We start from the raw sequence: 24,668 nt of genomic DNA on the forward strand, positions 1-24,668 counted from the left end.
AGTAGTAGTAGTAGTAGTAAGTAAGTAAACGTAAACGTAACGTAAGAAGTATATATATATACTACTACTACTACTACTACTATATATAAAAAAAAAAAAAAAAGAAAAAAAAAAAAAAAAAAAAAAAAAAAAAAAAAAAAAAAAAAAAAAAAAAAAAAATTTAGCATTATTATACAGAAAAGTTATTCAAGTAATACAAAACGTGAATTCAATGATCCTTGGTAACAGTACGTTCAAAGCCGATGACTGAAAGTTGGGGATCTTGGTTATTTTCAATTTCAAAAGTTGACCAGTTTAAACAAAAATTACCGTAATCACTATTTTATACACTTTACTCTGCCTTTAAATATGTCTACCAAGAAAAAAGCCTTCATAAAGTAAATATAATTCAACAAAAAATGAATTACCTAAATAACAATTAAACTGCATTTGAAGTATGAGAATACAGATTAGAAATCTGGTTAAAAAGATTTCATTTTCAAAGGTACCCACCTCCGCTTCGTAGTGCGGGTAGTAGTGAGTTGCTTGGTGCTCCGTATTGCCGATATGGGGGAGTGCTTTGCTTAGCAAAGTGCAGTAATAATACAGCAGCAGCGCATAGTTGTCAATGTAAGCGAAAGTATAAATACAAAGAAGTCGTTTAATTTTAAGAGTTATGACGGGACTTTTCACATGACTTGTTTTCTTATTGCTTTATGATAGATAAAGTATATACGTCAAAAGGCATCGGACGCCTATTTCTTCATCTTCCTGTGAGTCTAAGGGAGAGCGTTGAAACTTCTACTGATCCGGCGTAATATTGTCTATAAAATCTCCTACTTAATAAATGAGCTTGGAATCCTTTAGTTCTAGGTATTATGAGTGTCCTACCAAGGAGGACTTAAAGAAAGAATACGTTGGAAAAGAAATTAATGAACTCCCTTTTCCTGCTTTTGTTTTGGACAGAAAAATTTTTACCAACAATTGCAATCGCATGCTAGACCGAGTTGATGAAATAGGCTTAACTTTCCGTCCTCATGTGAAAACACACAAAACTCTCGAAGGAACACTAATCCAACTTGGTAATGGTAGAAGCAAAGCCGTCGTCGTTTCCACTTTGCGAGAAGCTTTTGCTTTAATCCCTCTCTTTCAACAAGGCATGCTTGAAGATGTACTCTATGGCTTGCCAATTGCTAAATCACGTCTTCAAGAACTGTATGAATTGAGCAAGATCGTCCCACACTTACGTCTCATGATAGATCACCCGGATCAGCTAGCACTTTTGAAAACCTTCTCTAAAGGTGTTTCTCTCCGAAAGCCATGGTCCATTTTTATAAAATTAGATATGGGTACCAAACGTGCTGGCGTAACAACGGACTCTGAGACTCTTCATCAAATTATCCAAAGTATCTTAGCTGACCGGGAAACTCTCCATCTTTTCGGATTTTACTGTCATGCTGGACACTCGTATGCTTGTAAAAACATTGAGAAAGCATCAGAATATCTTTTTTGTGAAGTAGATGCTGCTAATAAAGCTACAGAATTTGCTATGTCTATTGATTCAACCCTTTCTTTAACCATGTCGGTTGGTGCTACACCCACTGCTCATTCCGTAAGTCCTCAATTAAAAAAGCTATTTCCTAAATTAAAGGGCAAACTCGAAGTTCATGCTGGAAATTATCCTATCTGTGACGTCCAACAAATGTTTACCAATTGTATCAAACAAGAAAACATATCAGGTAGCGTTGTTGCCGAGGTTCTAAGTGTCTATCCATCAAGAAACGGTCAGCCTGGTGAAGTTTTAATCAATGCGGGTGTTATTGCTTTATCTCGTGAGCCCTCTCCAGAAGGAGGATTCGGAATAATCACAACTTCTGGATATGAAAGCTTTTATGTAGACCGTCTCAGCCAAGAGCATGGCATTTTGAGGTCAAAAGATCCGAACGCTGTACTTTCTACTGTTGGTGAAATTCTTCGTATTATTCCTAATCATTCTTGCATTACAGCCTCAGCCTTCCCTTGGTACTATGTGATCAATGGATCTGATACTGTCGTTGATATCTGGATTCCTTGGAAGGGATGGTGAATTGATTTCTCTGATATAACTTCTTTAGTCAATAATGTGAAGATGAAGGAACCTGCTTCAATAAGTCTTTGTTGCAAAATTTCACGACTAAAAACACATAATAATCTTGAATGATTTACAACTCATAGGAATATCGTTAATAAATGATTGTAAGTTTACATATGGTCTCTTCATATTGAAATGTTTTGTGAAAAGTTTCAACAGCTTTCTAAAGTTTTCATCTTTATTATTGTACTTTGTCTTTAGTTTTCGCTTACTACTTGATCTCACAGAGCTAGGTTATCTCGACTGAACTAACGTCTAACCTAAGCCTGCCCGTACGTGTGTAGCGTATTTTTTTTTTTCTTTCAACTAGCATATTATTTTCAATCGCTAATCTCAAAACCTTGCCAAAGTGTGTTGAAAGTGAATCGAGATCAATTACAATTTCGCAATCCAAACAAATGATAATTAATTCGTCACAATCGTAGAGAATCATACTGATAGCTAATATGTGAAGATTCACAAATGTTTTCCTTAAAACGAAAAACACTGGCTCATTTATGTGAGAAATACCAAATTGCTCTAATTTATGACTAATACTTATAGATACATAAGCAACATTACACCAAAGAGATTAGACAGTGGACTTTGATCTACAAGTGGAATCGTCGAAAAAAATGTATATATAAAGCCTCTAAAATGCATACAAATTACTAGAATCTATATAGTTACTTTCAACTTCTCGATTGTACATTGCGATTTATTATGTCTATCATTACCGAACCTCAGACTATAAACGGTATATTAGCGCTCGATAATAATGTCTCAGTAACTAACGTAATTGAAACAGGAAATGCTACTGATGCGACTGCAGGCCAACAACGAAATAGGTTACTTAGCAAAATCAATTTTGAATCGCATAATTCTCTAAATCGGGAGGAATTTTTTGATTTAACTCCTAGCATAGGTAGAGAGTACCCACAAGCACAACTTTCCGACTGGATTACGGCAGAAGACTCAGATGAACTACTTAAAGAGTTGGCGATCACGGTTTCAAATAGAGGAGTTGTTTTCTTCCGAAATCAAAATTTAAGCATCGAAGAGCAAAAGATCCTTGGACAAAGACTCGGGGAATTAACAGGAAAGCCCAAAGAATCTTCGTTACATATTCATCCAGTGATTAATGCTGGACGTGAAGGCGTTGATTCCACAGGTGAAGTAGATAACAATGATAACGAGGTTTCGATTCTTTCAAAATCACAACAAAAAACGATTTATCCTCCCAAAGCTGAAGCAAAAGCATTTCGTCCGAAAGCAAGTGCAGGATGGCATAGCGACATAACGTTCGAGCCTGTTCCCGCTGACTATACAATTTTGAAGATGCAGATACCTTCGAAAAATGGTGGTGACACATTATGGGCATCTGGACATGAGCTTTATACACGATTTTCTCCTCATTTTCGTAGGTTCTTAGATGGTTTAACTGCTACTTATGCACAACCAAGATTTAATCAGTATGCCAATGCAGGCGGATTTAGCATTTATGATGGCCCTCGTGGATCTCCGCACAACACTGGTGAAAAGCTAGAGGCTGTTCACCCAGTGATTCGAACCAATCCCATAACCGGACTAAAGAGCGTGTTTGCCGTAGGTCATCATGTGGAAAAGATTAATGATGTGACAAGTGAAGAAAGTGAATATTTGCTTAATCGATTTATTGAATTAATTGCTCATAATCATGATCTTCAGGTTCGCTTTAAATGGAAGAAAAACGATTTGGCTATTTGGGATAATCGTAGCGTTTATCACACAGCTACTTATGATGCGGTGGGTCCTGAGCGTGTTGGTATTAGGGTAGTTGGTATTGGTGAAAAACCATACTTTGATCCGAATTCTCGTGCGATTGATGGGCTTTAATTCAAATGACCTAAAAAGGATCGGATTTTGCTTAATACTAAATTTTCATTTCTTTCTTTAGGCCTTCTAATGTCGTTAAGTTCTGAAATCCTTTAATAGTCGGGTAGTAAATTAGCGATATTCGTTAATGTAAAAAAATAAATAAATAAATAAAAATCTATACTTCATTCTCCTTGTTTTAGATTAAGTCCAATTGAAATCAATTATATTCTCAATAAATTCGTTAACGATTTCATAGTCACTTCAATCTTAACACTGCCGAATGGATTTTGTATGGGAGAATAAATCTTTTTGAATTTTTTTTTCTTTTTTTCTTCTCGTGTATGAACATAAATTTAGTACAAAAGGATTATGGGTAAAAGACCAACATAGTTTCAGTCGACAAAACTACGCTACCCTGATTAATATCCGTGATGAGACTTTAACACAATGTACCCTTAAAAGTGGGCATTTGTTCTCAAAAGATGTTTATTATGTAAGAAAAAACAATTCTAACTTCATGAGAAAGTTTCTAACGAATAATACTCTGAATTTCGTGCCGTGCTTACTCAGCTCAGGATAATGAGGTGATAGTTCTACTGTGGTAAGGCGGTATTTATATATAATTTGACTCTATCAATTTTCGTGGTTAATACTGTTTGGATCTTTTAAATACTGGGTATCGATAGGAAGAGCAAAAATTTACTTTAAACTAGCTAAAGAAATTGGAAATATACCAAATGAGTAATCCAACCTCTGAGATCCCTGCTTTAAAAGCAAGCGGGAAACCGCCGCGTAGCAATCCCCCAATGTCTTTAATTCACGAAGTGTTATTTGTATTTATTACTACTAGTGCTCAACTCATGACTCAGGCTGGATTGGGTCAATCAATTGCTCCAAGCCATATAATTGGGAAAGCATTAGGGACAACGAATAGCGGTCAATTGAGTTGGTTTCCGGCTTCTTACAGCTTGACTGTAGGTACATTTATATTAATTGCTGGAAAGCTCGGTGATATGTTTGGCCACAAGAAAATATTTATTTGTGGATACGCCTGGTATAGTTTATGGTCCTTAATATCGGGATTTAGTGTTTACGCTAAATCAATTATAATGTACGATGTTTGTCGAGCATTCACTGGAATTGCTCCTGCATTCTTATTACCCAATGGTTTAGCTATCCTTGGTAGGGTTTATCCTCCTGGAAAAAGAAAACAATTAGCGTTTTGCGCTTTTGGAGCTACAGCACCGAATGGATTTCTTTTGGGTGCAGTGTTCTCGGGAATTTTTGCACAACTGTCGTGGTGGCCTTGGGCATATTGGTCTACGTGTATTATATGCGTTGCTTTTTGTTTCGCGAGTTATTTCATTATTCCGGACATCAAGGAAGAAGATGAGCATAAGGAAACATCCGGAATGAAGCATTTCGATTTTCTCGGGTCATTCTTTGGTATTGCGGGTTTGGTGCTTATCAATTTTGCATGGAATCAAGGCCCTGTCGTTGGCTGGCAAGTACCCTATGTATATGTATTATTGATTGTTGGAGTTTTGTCTATAATAGTTTTTGTATATGTTGAACATAAAGCAATCCAACCCCTCTTACCACCAGATGCATTTTCCGGGGAAATTGGGTTTATTCTTATATGTGTAGCAGCTGGCTGGGCTTGCTTTGGGATCTGGATATACTATTTATGGAATTTTCTTGAAGTATTGCGAAGTAACTCCCCATTATTAACAGTCGCTCAAATAACGCCCGTCGGTATTAGTGGCTGTCTCGCTGCTGCTACTACAGGTAAATTATTATCCCGCTTCAGACCCATAGTCTGTATGATCATTTCTATGATTGCATTTACTGTTGGAACTATTTTGTTGGCAACGGCGCCTATACATCAAACATATTGGGCACAAACTTTTGTTTCCACTATTGTAACTCCTTGGGGTATGGATATGAGTTTTCCAGCTGCAACCTTAGTAATCAGTGACTTTGTTTCTAAAGATAATCAAGGTATTGCCGCGTCTCTTGTGAGTACCGTTGTAAATTATTCAATTTCAATAGGACTCGGCATTGCCGGTACTATTGAAACGCATCTTAACCATAAGGGATCCAATGTTTTGAGGGGATACAGAAGTGCTTGGTATATGGGAATTGGGTTTGGTGGTCTTGGTGTCGGCGTTTCTCTAATTGCAGCTGTTTTTATATTCTCAAAATCTAAAAGACAAAGTGTCGGAGTTGAAAGTTTAAAATCAACTGATGAAAAGAAAGTTGTTACGTCGGTCTAAATATAGATCTCTTTTTGAGGACTCTTCCCTGAAATTACTTGATTAATGGTTCGTCCTTATTTATGTTGATCTGTTTTTCTATATACTTACCTTGAGTCAAGTATTCATCAAAAAGATATCTAACTTTAATTAAATTTTTAATTATAAGTGTTTTAATGTCCTCCATTGCGAAAATGCGTTATGTATGACCTCCCGGGTCACGAACAGAATCATCAACACCAATGAAGCGCTTAATTGAATTAAATATGTTTGATGATCATTGACCTCTTCAAATACTGGCTAAGTAAGCGTTGAATACAAGCCATCATGTTCGGGATATCTCTTGTATACATTCCTCCTATTCGCAACTTGGTAGTTACTCATGTTGTTCCTTACGCTACTGAATTATTCGAAAGCGAACGATGCTCACGCTCCATCGTATGGGATATGATTTGAAAAGTACCGAGCGATCTTTGGGATAGCTAATCCCACGTTTTGTTTTTACTATACACCTGGAGACTGACGATGCGATTCGCTATGGAAGACAAAGGCAACCGAAAATATGTAAATTACATCGCAAGTACCTCATGATCTTCGTTTAAGCCATTCACTACAGATTCTTATCCTTTTCAACGAAATCACAGTTATGCTCTTTAAAATTAAGCAGATACTGACCTCCCTAGAGATATCCTTGCAAAGGACGGAGGATCCATTGTCATTGATTTTGATGAATTTACAGACCCTTCTTAATTGGATGCTTTCAATATTGATTGGGCCTATAAATATCGGGGTAAGTCCGAGCCAGCTATCAAGCCTAAAACGAAAGAAAAAATGAGTCAGGCACTCAAATATTGTTATTTTCGTCAACCTGCTGTTGTTCCTTAAGAAGGAAACACATGTTTCATTGGTGGCTCTATCCCTATTTTTGATGAAATCGTTTTAAGCTTGGGCTATATGAATAATACTCATTATTTTGAGGAACTTTCTAGCATTCTCAACTTAAGCACTGGTGTCATTTTGGAGGAGCAATAATTTGACTGAAAAAGAACATATTTTTTCACATTATATTAATGCAAAAAAAAAAGTTGTCAAGTCGGTAATTGCGCTGCGATTTCAGCAGGTGTCTTCGTTTAATGCGATATGTGATCTTCAAGGAAAAATTATTGGTATAAAGTTGTTGTACCTGATGGTACCATCTAAAACAACTTGGTGGAAGTACGTAAGATAACACTGGCTTAGATGTCAAGCAGCTTTTCATAGGAAGCAAGGGCTATTTAGGAATTATCATTTCCATTAAGTTTAGCTTTCCTCAAAGGTGCCGTTTTTTGAACATGGCTTTCTTTGGCGTATCCTGTTACGAAAATATACTGAAATCCTTTTCTATGGCTAAATACCATAACTCGGAATTTCTTTCTTCTTTTAATAATGAACAAAACTTCAAAACGTTAAGTTGATGCTCACAATTCAACCTCTTGCCCTGTTAAAGAAGAACGACTTTTTATATTCGCGTTAAAACGCAAGAATCCAATAAAGGATACCACTTTTAAAAGCTTAATAAATTAGGTGAAGGTTTAATTGGAGAAAACGTAATTTAGCAAAGGTGTGCTTGCTCAAGATGACAATCGATTAAGTGAAAATATGACGCGTCGAGAGGGCACCGCCTAATGTCTACAGGAAGTTAGTTCTGGTTTTCATAAATACGACTTTTCTTACCTTTGAGAGTTTTATATGATGTAATGCCTGCTGCGAAGGGAAAATATTGATTTAAATATGATTGATGAAGCTGCTAAACAGCCAATCGTGGACGTCGTAGAATTTGGTCACATAGGTGATGGATTTTTCACTCAAATCGAAAATGCTCTTGGACCTTGGGTGTTTGAATGGGTTGCGTCCAATTTTATCTGAACATGATCTTGATTTTAAAAATAACCCAGCTGTTGGGTACTTTAAATCGCATGAAATGATTTCTTCGATGATAACTCTGAGAAAATTATTGATCCTGAAGGATTATTGTATGAAGTATAACCTAACCTTTATATAGTACGTTTACTAGCAGACAGTAGCCTACAAGTACATTCAACAGTTCTATCTGCTATCCTTCCTCTGTTATTTAATCAAGCAAATTATTGTATAACCTATGCTTGTCGGTGTATAACTCATTTCCTAAAGTAACAAAAGTAATCAATAAAATGTGTACAAATTTTCAATATATTGGCATTTTGTTTCGTTATGAATTTACGGCTGCTAGAGGTGATAATTTCCACCCAAATTGTTAAACCGAATTAGATAATTAATTTTCCCTCGCTGATAAAATCATTAGTCTTTGAGATGAATGAAAAGTGACTTTAGGATAGTAACACCATCCTTCATATGTTTTAAACTTCTATATTCGTGTCTATAGCAAACCTTGCTTAAAGAATGATTTTGTGGAAAAAAGGAGAGAAAGGTTTTCTTAATAGTTGTTGACTACCGATATACCAAGGGAATAATTGTATGCAAGTAACTTCAGAGAAGCCAAGCTTAATATCAATCTCCAATGAACAGTAGAAAAAAGAAAAACAATAAAGTAAATACAAAAGAAAGACACAAAATAAATGAGCAATTGAGCTTCCAGCAGGATTCATGTTTAGCGACCACTCTAATAAACTAACACTTAATAACATGCGCATGAAAAATTTCTACAATCTTTTTTTAAACAACAGCTTTAGTCATAGTTTATTACATTATAACAGTGAAAACTTGCTCAATTGAAAAATGTTGGAATTTCTTTCCTTTTTTCCATTCAATTTATTACTAGCTTTGATTGTGTGACTTTTACTGATTATGTATACATCCTTCGAAAAACTGCCAGTATTTATTTTCAATCAAAGACTATTTCTCTATGCTTCCCTGTGTTACCTATTCCAATGTAGTTAGTATCTAAAATATATAAGAACATGTTCATTAAATTCACATTACTATTTGCATGACTCAGTTCACTTTTGCTTCCATGATTCACTAACATATTCTGAGGGTAATACTACAGTTAATTCCTTTATTTATTGGAAAGAAAAGATCATCAAACCTTTCATATGCTTCAGTAAAAAGGAACTAAGAAATTCGACCATATAGAGGAAGAAGGGCGACTATTAAAGGTAGATATATATCAGTCGGGGGATATACAGAGCTCAATTGGACCAGAATACGAAATCTAAATGTCGCATTTAACAACCTTATCTAAGGTATATTTTCCTTCGTGGTAGTTGTCCATAATCAGAAGTTGTTATTCATGAAAATTTAATGTTATTAGAACATATTTTGATGATACCCAATTGCTATTAAATGTGTTTGGAGGCGATTAATCGAACGTTGGTAGCACAAATCACGGTACTTACTTCTACCATGCTAGTCAAGAAGGATTGGTCTCCAATGACTCAAACATTCATGCTGGAATTCGTACAACTCTTTCTGGATTGTCAGATTATGATGATGATGCCGATTGCGGGTTTGAAATCATCGAAGCTCATGAAATCGCCAACCATTGGAATTTATGCTATTATTAAAAGAATTCGTGCAGAGTAGGGGATGGCGTAGCTTATTTGGCTACTGACATTGACGTCCTTGACCCCGCTTATGCTCCCAATACGGGTACCCCTGAAAGCGCGGGACAAACCACTAGGGAATTACGTACAATTCTCCGCGGCTTGGATGGAATTAAATCTTAGGTGCCGATATTGTAGAGGTAGCACCTGCTTATGATTTCGCTGAAATTACTACATTAGCTGCTGCAGGTGTCTTGTTTGAAGTTATGTCCATCATGGTAAAGGCTCTTACCGACAAGCAGCGAAATAGATTCTACTATTTGTACAGGAACAAAATTTTTCAGAAACTTTAGTTTCTAAGTTATAGTAATGATATTTTGACGAATTTTATCTTATAATGCAATAATGAATCTGCCGATTGTCACAGTCGTGATATGCGTTTTTGTTAACATTCTAAATTTTAATTGTTCCCAGTCAATTTTCAGTTAGAAAGGTTTTGCTTGTTGAGCTAATATATATTGTTTTCATAAACATTTGAAGCAGCAGTTTTCAAAATTCAACTTGTAGCTTCTCGTGCATTCTTATAAAAAGCACTCCCAATTGGGTTTAATATTATGAAACGTTTATTTTAATTTCCTTACATAGCTTGGATTCTGATTGTTATTCGCTAAAAAAGATTGCTTGCTGCAGTCTAAACCAAATTTGAAACGCATGCAATGGACCATGTCGACTTATTAAAGGTGCAAACGATGGTATTTTACCTATATCTGGCTTATTGATTGAAAGTTTCTAGACGAAGCATCATCTTGGCAGAATATTTTCTAGTTTGATAGCTGACGCCATGTCTATGGCTGTCGGCGAATATGTTTCTGTTACTTCTCAGGCGACTTGGAGAGACAAGGAATGGAGCAACGCTGGGATGAAGAGGTGGACGAGTTATCTCATGTCTACATTACCAGAGGTTTAGAAGAAGACTCAGCGCGCTGAGTCTCCGTCAAGCTATTAGAGCACGATGCTTTAGAGGCTTATTCTCGTGACGAGGTGAGCATCAACATGTACACAAGCAACAGTTTCATCCGCTACAGTATTTTCACCGGTGCAATTTTACCTTAAATAACCTCTCGTTAAATTCCTGTACAACATTTCACCGTAATTTTAACTTTTTCGATTTTTTTTCCCTCGCATTCTGGGATTGGCCGGTACTTTGGAGGTGCTAACAAAATGAGAGCTATATTCAGAGTCGCCGGTTTAGCTCTTTTAGCTATTGGCATTGACTTCTTTAGTAGGAAAGTTATTGGAAGTTCAAACATGTTTGGAAGGAATAATCCAAATTGTCCATTTCCCTTGTTTTATTTAGGAAAGTCTCATTACATTTATCTTTTCAGGCAGACTAGAAGAAAAGAGTGATACAAAAATCTTGACATAACTCTTATTTCTACGGCTGATTAACCTGATATTTATAATCTTCTATTGTCTCGACTAGCTTTTATTGTAAAATTCAAATCTTCCCCGTTTCTATTTCGCGTATTAATTAAGCTGTTCATCCCTTTATATGTATCCAATAGCATTCTTTCCTTTTCTGAACAATAATACATTGCCGACGATGATTATTTAGTGAACGCAAGCCGACGTTACATGCTTAGTCTAAAAACCCCAGAATTTTTTCTGTAATGTACGTAGACTGAAAAGTCATGGTCATCCTTTATCAATGCAAGGTGCCTTATCGTTTTAAATTGATATATAATTCGTAAGGAACTCGTTTGTATGTGGCAATGTTAATTTCTCATGATTTTGTTAAGTACCGTTAGTACAAAATTTCCGTCCATATCATAAGATAAAATGATGTAAACGCCTTGTTTTTCTAGCGTACCCGATCGTTTGATATTACTAAATTCGTTAGTTAGGTGGCAATGAATACCTATCGTGACAAACACAAACTTTTCGTACGCTCAAAAGTTCCCTACTGAGTTGAGCATTAATACAGTAAAAATAATGTTATTGCTGTTTTTTTACGATTCAGGGCCTGTATTTATTTTGTTTTGGCTATTTTCATTCCCTGAATTCTTATGCTTTGTTTATTGGAGAAATGTTTGGTAAATCTGATAATTCTTGATTGTGAATTTTTATCAACTGATGGTTTTATTACATGTGATTGGTGTTTGATAAAGTCGTGATAGGCAAAAAGTGGCGATATGCAAAAAATTTACGAATAAAAATGCGCTTTTTCTGAATAATAAAAAAGGGTATGTATAGACGTAGATTTACTTCGCTTTCGAACGATTACGTCCATTAGAAGGTTGAAAGCCGAAGACATTCTTAAATGCTTTTGATTGGGGGTATCCTGGTAAATAAACAAAAGTGGTCAAATTTGATTTTGGGTGATCATGGAAAATCTTCGAGACATTATTCAAAACTCTCGAGATTCACATGACAAATGGGCGGTCATCTTCCTGTTTTTATTTATTGGGTGCTTATTTGGTCTCTCTGGTCTTTATTTAATAGAAACAGCAAGGGTTTATCTCAAGTCTTATAAGAAAGATGATTCTTGTAAGTATAAACCATTGCCTCTAGAGCACATATATTTAGTGATAAGAAACATTTATTTGTATTTAACAACCAACAAAACTTTTTTAACATTCTTCGTCACGCCTCTTGTCTTTGCAATTACCGTTCCCTTCATGGGAACAGAAACATCTCCACCAAATGGAAAAAACAATTGGTTTGCATTAATAGTGTGTGCTAGAATCGGCTTTCTATCAACAGCTCTTTTCGTTTTATCTTTCTTTTTCAGTCTAAAAAACAATCCATTTGCTTTGATGCTTTGCACCTCACATGAAAAGATGAATTTTATTCATCGTCGCTTATCACAGTTCGCCATTATTATGGGTATAATACACGGGTTTGCACGCCTTGCCTTGGATGCTGAACAAGGCCTAAGTTTAATCAACCTTCCATACAATACAGGATATACTATGTGTGTATTCACAGCCATAATACTTGTCACTACTCTACCACCTTTCCGACGCAGGTTTTATGAATGGTTCTTCCTTATCCATCATGCTTGTAGCATCGGTTTTATTGTTTGTATATATTTACATCATCCCCGATGTGTTCCTTATATGAAAACAGCTATTGCTCTTTATGCATTCGATCGTGGATGTAGATTCCTGCGTAGTTTCATCAATAGAACAAAATTTGAAATACATATGCTGGATGGTGAGTTTATATATTTGCGCGGAAAAAAACCTAAAGTCTCTTTCTTTTCATTGCCGTGGTCGTCAGGAAATCATGTTTATATTAACATTCCTCGTTTAAGTTTCTGGCAACTTCACCCTTTCACGCTTGCTAGCTGTCCTTCAGACGATTATATTGAGCTTTTGGTTGTCGTTCGAAAAGGATTCACTCGCCGCTTGGCGAACTATGTGTGTTCCACGAGCAATAAAAAGAGAAACGACATGGTGAAAGCTAATGAAAAAGCCAATTCTAATGTCGCTATATCTGACATAAGCTTTGAAAAAAGTTCATCTAGCCTTGACAGTCACTTTGGTTCTAATTCCGCAATAAGAACTAAAGAAATGACTATTTTACTGGATGGACCTTATGGATCGGTCGTAAACCCCTTCAGGAATTACTCTTATGTTTTTATCGCTTCTGGTGGTTGTGGCATTACCTACGCCTTACCTAGATTAAGGGACCTCCTTTTGAAGCCTGGTAATACTGTTCACATCACTTTTTTATGGTCCAGTAGATCATTGAAAGTACTAAGTCTTTTTCAGAGAATTTTGGATGATTGTTTGAACCAAAATCAGGTCTGTGTCCATATGTACTGTTACTTAACTGCAAGCTATTCGGTGAAAGAGCATCTATTGTCTCAATCGAATGGTTCAAATTTGATAAAGTATTGTGATGGAAGACCTAATTTAGAAGAACATATAAAAAATTATCTTGATATTTCTAATACTAGAACCAGCGCAATAAGTGCATGTGGCTCTGGTACCTTTTTGGAGCGTTTTAAAAAGCATTTGGTTTCTCAACAAGGATGGAGTGCTGATATTTTCCAGCAATATGAAGTTATCTAATTGATCGTTTTATGTTATTGGTTATCGAATGACTATAATAAGGGTCTACGTTATGAGCAGTTTGTCTCGGACAATAATGACTAGATTGATTTCATTTTAGATGTAGATGGAAAGGTTTTTTGGTTCAAATTTCTTTTTTTTGTTTTTTTTCATCTTTAATTTATCCTTAAAGTAAAGTACACTCATTTTTAATAGAATTATTTACGTTTGTTTTTGTTTCCTTTGATTCCTGTACGGAAAGTACTGACAAGTACAATTGAAACCTCTTTTATAAGCGTTTCAATGTTTGCATACAACTAAAAAACCATTTCAATGATTATTAATCTTAGCTTACGTATGGCTAGGCAGCAAACAGAGACTCGATTAAAATAACAAAGAATTGCTTCTGACTTTGCCAACTTTTTGGATTTTAGAAAAATAAATAGAATCTTTTCAATACATAGTTTATATAGTTTGTATAGGTCACTCTTATGAATCTTCAATGATAAAGGATAATTCTCACCTTTCACAGAACTGGGAAAACCAGACAGAGAGGATTGTTCTTTGTTAAAGCATTTACAGGTCAATTATGTAATCCTACAAAGCATAATATGGTTAATAGAATTACTTAAAATAATATAGGAAAAACTGAAATACCTGAATCATTTACTTCAATTGCGAGAGTTGAAAAGCATTTAATAAGCTACATAATAAGAAGAAAAGGAAAATCCAACTCTTCTCGTAATATTTATTGACGAGACCTGCGTCTTCCTGTCCTTCGGTTTGGTGTACTAGTTTGATTTTCTACATCCTGAAGGGTTTCACTTCCATCCGAAAACCCGTATTTATATTCATGAGGAAATTCAACAAAACCAGCCACATCTGAGACCTTTCTTTTAAGAGACGTTTGAGGCTCATTCCCGTCAGACCTACAGCCATATCCCTCCGCATACGTTTTCAGTTGCTGTGGATTCAAATTGTCAACGTCGGAGATGGTTTTTAACTCAGGTAGCTCAGCAGGAGGTTCCTGTCCATTTACAAATGGAATCGGCTTTGTATCCTTGTCAGCTTTTCTATTAATTATGTTTTCAGATCTCTGTGCTGAGGTCATTGTCTTGTTAATTTTGGAATTCGTTTAATCGATGCTTTTGATAAGATCACTCATATTGACAGTAAAAGATCTTTGAATAAGTCCAAGTTGTCTTTCTATTTCTTCTCTGAGGCTATTTTGTCCTTGAATCATATCTTCTCTGAGGCTATTTTGTCCTTGAATCATATCTTCTCTAAGGCTATTTTGTCCTTCTCTAAGCTCTTGAAGCATCCCACGAATTTCAGACATGTCATCTTGTGGACGAGTCTCTCCTCGAAGTTTGGATGCAACTGCTTCATAAAGGCTCGTCAACTTGCTTCTAAACGAATCAAACTGATCACCAGGAATTGCCTGCGAGAATTCAGTTATGAAACGATGTAAGGCTGCATAAGAATCATCAGATGGTGGAGGAATTCCAAATGGGTTCGTAAATAAATCTTGATTCATTCTTGAAAAGGGTCAGCGAAAGCGAAGTGTGTAGCAACTATTAATCACAATGAAAAGGTGTTGGTAGTTGCTTTGTTTGTATTTTAAGTTGCGAGGCGAAAAGATAAGAGGAATTAGGGATGTCTTCAGCTTCGTTAAACGGTTAACGATTGTTAACGCCTCAATAGTAGACGACGGTACGTTGGTGTCGGTATTACGAAAGTTTATAAGTATTATAGTACATATGTCATTGTCACGATAGGTGTCTTGTTTATATAATATACATAAACATACACCATTATAAGAGCATATTGGTAAATATTATAATTTTGTGATAAGACTAAAGGATGAGATATTACAAATGGTAAACAAAACAGAGAAAATACGATTTCAACAAATCGGGCAGCCTTTCGGAACGGAAGTCTTATATACAAAGAAAGTTTGTTATACAAAGAGATAGATTACGTTAGTTGTCTCAGCGAAGATATATAAACTATGAATCCACAGTCGAATTCTTCAGATTGGAAGATTCGACTGGTGTGGCTAAATAAGATTGTCTTCACACTTTTCTTTCAATTAGCCAGATCCCTGGACATTACTACCATCTAGATACGTAGTACAACTAAGTCTTCGTAGATTTTAATTCCACTTGATTTTATTCTCATAAACCCCGAGAATTTTTAACGTGACAAATATATAAACATTCAAAGCTTAAAAGAATACGATTGAATAAAATAACTTACATCTTCTCTGCATCATATATATTATAAAGCGATCATCTTTAATAAACGAAACGATCAGTTCCTTATACTGAAAATAGAAGTAATAAAAGCAAGCATTCAGTAAAGTAAACTTTTAAATAGTCATTTTTTTTAAACTCAATTATAAAGTTAAAAAAGTATGAGACCTTCTTAAAAACAAGGCTAAAGTAACATTACACAAAATAGACTGCTTATTTGTAAAACGCAAAATTAAAGCTTACAACGGAAAAATAATGATTGGCACTTTCTTTCATTATATTCATAAAAACCTTAAGAATCCTATCATGAGTTTAAAGCAAAAAGTTCGTCATCAGCAATCCATATATTCGTAACGTCACCTTCAATGTACTATTCTTTGTTGTGCTTCCTTATTTAGTTTTTCTTTTTTTTCTTTTTTTTTTAGTGAATTTCAGTAGTATGTTCAATTCGCTCTCCTCCCTTTTCAATATGCTCATTTGTATATGTTGCCTCTAACTCTTTTATCTTCGATAGAGAAGAAGAATCGGTAGGGGAGGTATTCTCAATGTGGTCGAATGTCTCCCCATGGACTCCGGTATTAGACTTATTTATAGCTTCTGCCTGATCCTTTGAGTAGTCACCGAAGTCTTTTGGACGTGGCATCCATGGTTTTATATTTGAAGAGTAAACAAGATTGACTTCTTCTAAAGTCAGACCTTTGGTCTCATGAGCAAAGAGAAAAATGATAACTGAACCAACCAAATTACAAACTGCAAAGACATATCCGTATTTAAACCCAATTATGTTTGTAATAAACGGAGTGAAAAACGAAACCAAAAAGTCACAGCCCCAGTTTCCTGAGGTAGCAATTGCAGCGCACTTGGAGCGGTAGCGAACAGGATATGATTCACCAACAATAACGTACGCAGCCGGAGCCCAAGTTACAGCAAAACTAGCGACAAAAAAACAAGAAAATGCAATTAACACTGCACCAGCTTGTTCATTTGAACTACCATCTTCACGATACAAAGCTTTGTCACCAACTGCAGAGTAAATAAAAAAACAAATGGATTGCCAAATACCCCCTACTATTAAAGGCATACGACGACCAAATTTTTCAAGAATAAACATGGCAAAGGCTGTGCAAAAGACGTTGACTCCATCTAAGATACATGCTGCAGCGTAGGGCGAGCTTACGCCACTATTCTTAAATACTTGAGTGCAATAGTAAAAGTAATAGTTAGCACCTGTGAGTTGCTGGAAAGACATGACGGCAATTCCAAGAAAAGTACGGAAGCGAATATCTTTTCCAAAAATTTCATGCCATTTGGCTGGTCCACCAGCCAACTCGACTTCACAGTCAGACTTAATGAGGTGATATTCAGCTTGAATACTTTCATGGTCTGGAGGAAGGTCGTTATTTTTGCTCATAACTTTTATAGCCTCTTCATCCCTCCCAACAGCTATCAAATAACGAGGAGATTCAGGAAGGAAGGTAATTCCAATTAGAGTAATTAAACCCCATAGTAAATTCATTCCCATCGATACTCTCCATGTAGCTGACTTGTGATGCTTGTATTTATGAGTACCCATGTTGATACAAGCAGCAACAAAAATACCAGCTGTAATAAACAGCTGGTAAGTCGTAACAATAGCTCCTCGCATAGAAGCTGGAGCAACTTCAGATTGGTAACCAGGAGCAATGACTGAGGTTGCGCCGACTGCGAAACCAGTCCAAACTTTAGCAATGACAATTTGAATCCATGAAGGGGAAGCAGTCATCTGCACAATAACACCAATAAGGTAAACAATGCACCAAATAAATATAGAAATACGTTTGCCGGCAGCGTCTGCCAGCGGAGCCGACATAAAACAGCCAGTAAACGAGCCAACGTTAATCATACCAGTGATAAGACTCTGACGAGCAGAAGAGTAGCTATAGGTATCTGTTTTTTTGTCATACCGATCAGCAAATTTGGCTTGGAAATCACGCATGTGAGTGATACCAGAAATAGAGCCAGTATCAGCACCGTTCATCCAACCGGCCATCGACACAAACACGAGCATTACGATGAGAATAATTTTCGCCATGATGAAAAATAAAAAATTAAAGAAGTCGAAGAAAAGCTTATGAGAAAGAGATTGTATAACAAAACTTTAAAAAATGTGATAAAGAATATGGACTTTCTTCCATTTATCACGGGAGAAACTTTCGGAATCGACGAATTTGAATGAAAGAGAGATTATTATGGATATCTGAAATAAAATAAATGTAAAAACTAGGGAATAACTGAAATGATAATAGTCTAAAAGAAGGGAAAAGGCTCGCATTAAATAGTAAACGACGACATATAAATATTATTTACACATGCGCGTAGTGACTTTCTGAAAATAAATAAGGTTATTAAGAGACTACATCATTCGCGAATAAAACCACTACTTTTCAAGATTCGCAGATGAAAAAAAGTTAAATTGAAAGTATTGTGCAACCCGTAATGATTATATCCCATAAATCTCCATACTTATTTTCGCAAAGTTAGAAAATTAGAGGAAATGCGGAGAAAAAGTTGAGTATGAACGAATAATAAGTAAGTAAAAATGGGTGTTTACCTTCATTGAAGAAACCAAATTTTCAACTAAACGATTTAATGTTCAATACTCCAAATATACTTTTATAGTTATTTTTAGATTTAATTTTCATTTGAAGAAGGGTTGAACCACAGTAAATTAAATAACCTACACTGATAAACATTTGATTTGTGAAAAATTACAAATCTCGCTCGATATGGGGATGTATTAACCTCGTTTCTCTTCAGGAGATCACAGACGAGAATCTCTTAAAACATGACGTATGGCTACAATTAGGTTTGTTAATAAACTTGTTTACTGGTTTTGCCTACAGTGGTTCGCTGTTGCAAGCCGAAGCTGATGCAACCCGAATTTGCGGAGTATCTTTGCGTTTGTGCTGCTCTAGTAAGGTAATAGCTATGATTCGTGCTCTTTTTCTATGTACCTGTTACTTTAACTAAATAAGGTTATCCGATTACGAAATACCAAAGGAGTAAAGCATGGAGAAATGTTCTCATTTAGTCGTTTCTTACTTTGAAAATGATTTCGCGGTCTGAGTTTTAGATGGGTTGTGCTTTCCCATTTTTTTTTATTTTTTTATTTTTTTTGTGAACCACAGATGGAAATGCAGAGTATTGTATATTTACGAGGAGAACTTAGAATTCATTCACATCTTTGTCACGTAACCCAGAGCGATCTCGGAAGATATTCTAGTGGGTCCTGCTTGTTCCTTTTGTTTTTAATTGAATAAGATACAGGTAATTAAACTTTTGTTTTAGTTTCATATAGAGATTTATAACATCGAGCGTTTTGGCTTTGACTAAAAATTGTGTTGCTAGAAATGCTTTTGCTAAATACAAGACTTGAACTTGATTTCGTTAAGCAACTTTTTCATTTATAATAGAAAAAAAGGATCGTTTTTATTTTTGAATTTGCTTACTCATGTTTATTCCAGATTACCTTTTCCCTTGAAATAAAAATACCTACAATTCGAGTTGCTTATATATAACGTCCTATAAATTTTGACATTGTTTTGAACAAAGGTTGATTTTATTAAATGAAAGAAAAGAACGAATCATATATATTTTAACAAAACTACTTCGAAAAAATGGAAAGCAGGGTCATAAAGTAGAACAAAGTTCTGTAAAACACGGCAAACATGCCCAGAAAAGGAAATAATTCGAAAAGAGGCCATTAAAAAAGAAGGAACAAGGTTGAGAGTTTCAAAGAAAGGTTAAAGAAAAAAAAAATCGTAAGGAATTTTTAGACTGAAAATAAGGGTAATAAAGCTGAAAATCAAATGTTATACAGTTAACGAATGAAAATGTCTTTATTTCATAGAAAGGTACAAGTTTAAACGGAAAAGTGAGTAAAAAGAAAAGTCATGGTTTATTGAAGCTGTAATTTCGGATTTCAGAAGAGATGGAAGAGGTTGGAATTGGAGATCTGGTGTAAGAGCAAACAGATGATCGTTGATGAAAGAGTTGAAAGTAATGCGAAAAAAGGTAAGCCAGTATTGGATTTGACGATAATAGGTCCTTTGTAGGATTTACCCAAAGCTCCGTTGTGGCATTATCAAGTAAACGACATTCATGAGAACAATACAGCTCATCTTCATGCGTCAAACCACCACAGTTTAAACAAACATTCAAGTCCATTTAGTCAGAGTAATGAATGAATCACGTATGCTCTTGTGATAAATACAAAATCAGGGTTTTTTGATTTTCAGAATAAAAAAGGCTAAAGATTTATACAACTAAATATTTTGAATTAGTATTAAATATAACAGTAACTAAAAATGATAACAAGAAAAAACAAGCTTTTTAGCTCATTACAGACTGAAGCTTACTGATCCCCTTTTTAATACCTGGACATAACAAGGTATCTATCCGATGATTAAGAATTACGAAAACGAAGGGTAACATCCGGCTTATCTTAGCAGAACAGCTACGGAAAAAGAACCCACTCATTTTCACTCTTACCCAAAAGGAACACTCTTCATTTGGCAATGCTGTGAACAAACAAATGCGGGTAGTGTTGGTGGCGCTACTCACCCCTTTGTGTTTTGAATCTGCGATTGTTATCGCGCTTATATTGCCGACACAACTTAAACCGTAATAAGGTTATGCGATGCGGAAAGAATATCGACAGAATTTGTTATTTTTATACGAGAACTCTTTTGAATACTTAAAACATAAATAATTGGAAATATTAAAGAACTATTAAACCACAATTGAACGATCTTTCATGTATTTGATCAAGACATAAACATTTTAACCCCGCTCGAGTCATATAGATGACGTTGGTAGTTTCTTCCTTAAAATGCATATATTGGCAGGTTCTCCTCCTTTTGATCATTTCTGACTGCACTATTTTGAACGATTGGTGTTTATGGAACAAATGATACATAAAAAAAATCGTCATATGAGACGAATCGACTAAACGTCTTCTTATTTTATGTTCCTTACGGCCTCAGTTATGAGAAGTGTACGATTGTTTGTTCGCCAAAAATGATTGATTTGCTTATCACCCGAGTGTACATTCACAAGATGGAATTTTTCTTATAGTTACTATTTGTTTTTCTTTTCAGTAGGAAGGTTAAACGATGCTTCCATATTAATCGGTTGTAGGATGGGTGCGTAGCAAATGTAGTCTGCAATGATATTATTTGCGAGTTTCATATCGTCACGGGAAAATACTCCGTATAGTATGAGTGGAATACAATTGTAATTGCTTTAAATGTCAATAACTAATCCTTGCTGATTGTTTAATCTTTCCTGTTTTCTCAGTTTGTTTGTTTATTAACGTTGATGTACAGTGATGTACTCCATAGCATAATTTTTGCCAAATGGTTTATAATAATATTAGGGATTGTTCTGACACATATATGGTTGACCGTTACCGTTATGGCTTTGAGATTTTCTAAAGCTTTTTCTTTTCGTTATATACTTATACTTATTTTCTCTTTTTCGTTTCCTTTCTTTTCTTTAACTTTTCTTTTTTTTTAATAAAAGCTTGATGAAATTTGGAAATAACGCACTGTTTATCAGCTGCTGCATTCTTTTACTAACAAGCATTCATGAAATGAATGTTTCTAATTTGATTTGATACAAAAAAAAAACGGAATGATTGAGAGAAACTAACGAGTTTATGTATCGAAAAAAAGGGACCCCTTTTCTTTTTCTGTCTAAAACCACAATAGCCTCATCTATTCGTGACGATATGTGTTGAATCTTTCAAAGACAGAAAAGATAATTTGAATGAACAAAATTTTCTGATGATCCATTGCTTGTAAATTCTTTTCCAAAGCTCGAACGACAGGGAGAAAAGTTTGAAAGTGTCTGAGGGTAATGCCAACAGTGGATGAGCCCAACCAATTCCAGAAAAGCCAATCCTCTAAGGAAATGTTACAAATACATCGGTAAGACAGTAACTTCGATATGCACCAATGTATACTTGGGTCCATGCATCACCTTCATCAGTGAAGATTTGGTAGAATCCGCGAAATATATTCTTGCTCTATTTTTGTTCTATATCGCATCGCTTGGACAGTTTTACCTGGTTGAACGCCAGGAATAGAAGTAGTGAAACAAGCATCGGCCAAATTACCAGCACCGTCCCTCACTTGATAAAAAACGTTAATAAGCCAATTCAAGATCTTCTTCGTTTCTATTTTTCCAACTGTGTATGTTGGCAGTCCGTCATAGTTTTCAAGAGTTCTACCTGGAAATGAGTAAGCACAACCAGGATGCATTACTGAATGACCTTGAAAGCATCAAGGCATGATAAAAGATTTTTTCAACACGAAGGATCTTGTAAACTGAATGGAATATATAAGAATCAAAGGTATTGTCAACGTTATATACTCTATAGTATATGCTTGCGACAGCATCCGCGGAGAAAGCTCCGCGGAACTATTATCATGGTATCAAAAAATTCAATGTATAAAAGATGATGATTCATGCTCTCATTACAAGGTTCTTCTTCTTAAGTTTGTGAAACTAGATACCAGCTAATTGTTCCCTATTATTTGTAGGATCATTTGCAAATATTTATTGTCTCTAAAGACGAAAGGTAAAAACAAGGGTTGGCGTATATGAAACAAGTCAAATTTACATATTTTGCATTACAAATCATATCTCTTCAATTCTTATGTTAAAGGAAGTCTCATCCTTTCATTCGGACGAACCTATTTACAATGCACGCGCTCTCTCGAATTTGCAAAGTTGGGATCCATACAAACCAAAAGAATGGCCGTTGAAAATCAAGGTTAGGAATGTAATTGTTATTTCTACAATGACTTTTCTTAATCAATATGGATCAAGCGTTTTTGCACCCAGTATCCCAAGAATTGCGGAGCAGTTTCAGTCTTCGAAGACTGTTGTTACTCTTGGTGCAACCCTTTATAGTTTTGGAATCTTGTTTGGGACATTAGTTTGCGCACCACTTAGCGAACAGTTTGGCAGAAGGCCGGTCTATTTAGTAGGGTATTCCATTTTCGCATTATTACAAATTCCTATAGCGTTGTCGGTTAACTTGGAGATGTTTTTGATTTTTCGATTTTTTTCTGGGGTTTTTGGCTCGGTTGGCATTTCCAATGGATCGGGCACTCTTGCGGACCTTTTTGAAAAAAAAGATCGAGGAAAATATATGATCGTTTACTTTACTCTCCTTTCATTGGGACCCGGCATCGCGCCAATTATATCCGGATTTATTACTCAAAGCTCTATTGGTTGGCGTTGGGAGTTTTGGATTTTGTTAATCCTTTCAGGTGTATTAGTGTTATCTGCTTTTCTTTTGTTAAAAGAGACTTACCCACCAATACTCAATCGAGAAAAGCTTGAAAAGACTGGTCATATTGGAGAAAATGAACCAGTCGCTAAACGCTTCACTGGTACTGAACTCTTAAAAAGGTGGCTTGTATTATTAAGTATGAAGAAGCCGCTCCATATGCTTATAACGCAACCAATTCTGATTTGTGTTGCTTTCACAATAGGCACCATTTTTGGGATACTAAACTTGGTGCTCATGGCTTTTTCTCAAGCCTGGGAACTATTATACAACTTCAGCGTTGGTATTAGTGGACTCATGTATATTTCCATAACTCTAGGTCTTTTAATGGCTGTTTTTATAGCCTTACCTTTAAATCAAAAATTCTACGTCCATTTACTAAACCAGAATCATGGTGAAAGTGAGCCCGAATTCCGGCTTCCCATGAGTATTCTTGGATGCCTTCTTTTCGAAATTGGTATTGTGGTTTTTGGTTGGACTGCAGAGTACAGAGTATTCTGGTTTGTGCCCTTGATAGGTTCAACAATACTTGGTGCTGGATACATTATGACTTCAAATCCTTTAAACATGTATGTCGTGGATGCTTATGGAATTTATTCCGCTAGCGCATCAGCAGCAGTGAAAGTCTTACAACTCACCTGTGGTGCCATATTTCCTTTGTTTGCACAATCTTTATACCTTCGACTTGGATATGGATGGGGCTGTACTCTACTTGCTTTTATTTTATTATTTTGTACTGTAAGTCTTCCACTTTTGTTTTTTTACGGAAAGAGGGTCCGCAATTTGGAAGCTTTCGACCCAGCTAAATATTAAAAGCTATTTTCCTAACAATCAGTATATATTTGCCATGACTAAATTAATCTGATGATGAACTTTTTTTTTTCCTATTGTTAGTATTCGATTTATTAATATCAGTCGTTATTACAATTGCAATTTTTTAATGTAATGTTGGCATGGAAAAGGATGTATTGCTTGATAATTGGTCTCTCTAGATTTTGATGTATAATCCTAATGCTACTTCGAAGTAAGAGTAAAAGGCTCAATAGCCAAATATCACTTTTATAATTTTAACTTAAACTTATATCTTTGAGGATCAGATAAACAACGTAAGCTTACTTCCTACTGAATTTGAGACACAATACTTTTAGCTATAGCCGTCTCGCAAAATATATATACCACAAACCCCAATATATGATAGTAAATGATTTTCTATCAATTAATTATGCAAAATTATTAAATCAGCATGATGATGAATGTCGAAAATATCCAAAGAAATACAATCAGAAAATACATT

General features: G+C 35.4%; 11 protein-coding genes across 13 annotated transcripts; 7 read left to right on the forward strand and 4 right to left on the reverse strand.

Moving 5' to 3' along the window:
- The first annotated feature begins 590 nt into the window (after nucleotides 1-590).
- Nucleotides 591-2,241, forward strand: SPOG_01639 (alanine racemase). Its single transcript, XM_013166742.1, has one exon. It carries the CDS (start codon nucleotides 827-829, stop codon nucleotides 2,063-2,065), a length of 1,239 nt encoding a protein of 412 aa, XP_013022196.1. The 5' UTR covers nucleotides 591-826; the 3' UTR covers nucleotides 2,066-2,241.
- SPOG_01640 lies at nucleotides 2,230-4,157 on the forward strand (the record flags this gene model as incomplete). 2 transcript variants are annotated; one of them, XM_013166743.1, is made up of 3 exons in its annotated part: nucleotides 2,230-2,609; nucleotides 2,654-2,846; nucleotides 2,898-4,157. In XM_013166743.1, the coding sequence occupies exons 2-3, from the start codon at nucleotides 2,813-2,815 to the stop codon at nucleotides 3,962-3,964; spliced, it is 1,101 nt and encodes a 366-aa protein (XP_013022197.1). In that variant the 5' UTR covers nucleotides 2,230-2,609; nucleotides 2,654-2,812. The 2 variants fall into 2 exon arrangements, with proteins under 2 accessions (XP_013022197.1, XP_013022198.1); XM_013166744.1 differs by lacking the exon at nucleotides 2,230-2,609 and having other exon boundaries at nucleotides 2,804-3,964.
- A 63-nt stretch (nucleotides 4,158-4,220) lies between these two features.
- On the forward strand, nucleotides 4,221-8,417 carry SPOG_01641 (membrane transporter). Its single transcript, XM_013166745.1, has one exon. It carries the CDS (start codon nucleotides 4,684-4,686, stop codon nucleotides 6,220-6,222), a length of 1,539 nt encoding a protein of 512 aa, XP_013022199.1. The 5' UTR covers nucleotides 4,221-4,683; the 3' UTR covers nucleotides 6,223-8,417.
- A 1,105-nt stretch (nucleotides 8,418-9,522) lies between these two features.
- Nucleotides 9,523-9,905, forward strand: SPOG_01642 (uncharacterized protein; the record flags this gene model as incomplete). Its single annotated transcript, XM_013166746.1, has 2 exons — nucleotides 9,523-9,685; nucleotides 9,763-9,905. 2 exons carry the CDS (start codon nucleotides 9,523-9,525, stop codon nucleotides 9,903-9,905), a joined length of 306 nt encoding a protein of 101 aa, XP_013022200.1.
- Nucleotides 9,906-10,438: 533 nt separating this feature from the next.
- SPOG_01643 (uncharacterized protein) lies at nucleotides 10,439-10,689 on the forward strand (the record flags this gene model as incomplete). The annotated part of the gene is made up of 2 exons (XM_013166747.1): nucleotides 10,439-10,474; nucleotides 10,516-10,689. The coding sequence occupies 2 exons, from the start codon at nucleotides 10,439-10,441 to the stop codon at nucleotides 10,687-10,689; spliced, it is 210 nt and encodes a 69-aa protein (XP_013022201.1).
- A 1,287-nt stretch (nucleotides 10,690-11,976) lies between these two features.
- SPOG_01644 (FAD-binding domain-containing protein) lies at nucleotides 11,977-13,913 on the forward strand. The gene has a single exon (XM_013166748.1). It carries the CDS (start codon nucleotides 12,107-12,109, stop codon nucleotides 13,799-13,801), a length of 1,695 nt encoding a protein of 564 aa, XP_013022202.1. The 5' UTR covers nucleotides 11,977-12,106; the 3' UTR covers nucleotides 13,802-13,913.
- A 615-nt stretch (nucleotides 13,914-14,528) lies between these two features.
- On the reverse strand, nucleotides 14,529-14,891 carry SPOG_01645 (uncharacterized protein; the record flags this gene model as incomplete). Its single annotated transcript, XM_013166749.1, has 1 exon — nucleotides 14,529-14,891. One exon carries the CDS (start codon nucleotides 14,889-14,891, stop codon nucleotides 14,529-14,531), a length of 363 nt encoding a protein of 120 aa, XP_013022203.1.
- Nucleotides 14,892-14,915: 24 nt separating this feature from the next.
- On the reverse strand, nucleotides 14,916-15,317 carry SPOG_01646 (uncharacterized protein; the record flags this gene model as incomplete). Its single annotated transcript, XM_013166750.1, has 1 exon — nucleotides 14,916-15,317. One exon carries the CDS (start codon nucleotides 15,315-15,317, stop codon nucleotides 14,916-14,918), a length of 402 nt encoding a protein of 133 aa, XP_013022204.1.
- A 1,139-nt stretch (nucleotides 15,318-16,456) lies between these two features.
- SPOG_01647 (hexose transporter Ght5) lies at nucleotides 16,457-18,106 on the reverse strand (the record flags this gene model as incomplete). The annotated part of the gene is made up of 2 exons (XM_013166751.1): nucleotides 16,457-17,951; nucleotides 17,979-18,106. 2 exons carry the CDS (start codon nucleotides 18,104-18,106, stop codon nucleotides 16,457-16,459), a joined length of 1,623 nt encoding a protein of 540 aa, XP_013022205.1.
- Nucleotides 18,107-19,626: 1,520 nt separating this feature from the next.
- SPOG_01648 lies at nucleotides 19,627-20,796 on the reverse strand. 2 transcript variants are annotated; one of them, XM_013166752.1, is made up of 2 exons: nucleotides 20,433-20,796; nucleotides 19,627-20,339 (listed from the first exon to the last, which is right to left on the reverse strand). In XM_013166752.1, the coding sequence occupies exon 2, from the start codon at nucleotides 20,239-20,241 to the stop codon at nucleotides 19,966-19,968; it is 276 nt and encodes a 91-aa protein (XP_013022206.1). In that variant the 5' UTR covers nucleotides 20,242-20,339; nucleotides 20,433-20,796; the 3' UTR covers nucleotides 19,627-19,965. The 2 variants fall into 2 exon arrangements, with proteins under 2 accessions (XP_013022206.1, XP_013022207.1); XM_013166753.1 differs by having other exon boundaries at nucleotides 19,627-20,796.
- Nucleotides 20,307-24,247, forward strand: SPOG_01649 (MFS family membrane transporter). The gene has a single exon (XM_013166754.1). It carries the CDS (start codon nucleotides 22,736-22,738, stop codon nucleotides 24,185-24,187), a length of 1,452 nt encoding a protein of 483 aa, XP_013022208.1. The 5' UTR covers nucleotides 20,307-22,735; the 3' UTR covers nucleotides 24,188-24,247.
- Nucleotides 24,248-24,668: the final 421 nt, after the last annotated feature.

The sequence above is a fragment of the Schizosaccharomyces cryophilus genome (assembly GCF_000004155.1).
Source record: "Schizosaccharomyces cryophilus OY26 unplaced genomic scaffold supercont4.2, whole genome shotgun sequence".
NCBI classification, from domain to species: domain Eukaryota; kingdom Fungi; phylum Ascomycota; class Schizosaccharomycetes; order Schizosaccharomycetales; family Schizosaccharomycetaceae; genus Schizosaccharomyces; species Schizosaccharomyces cryophilus.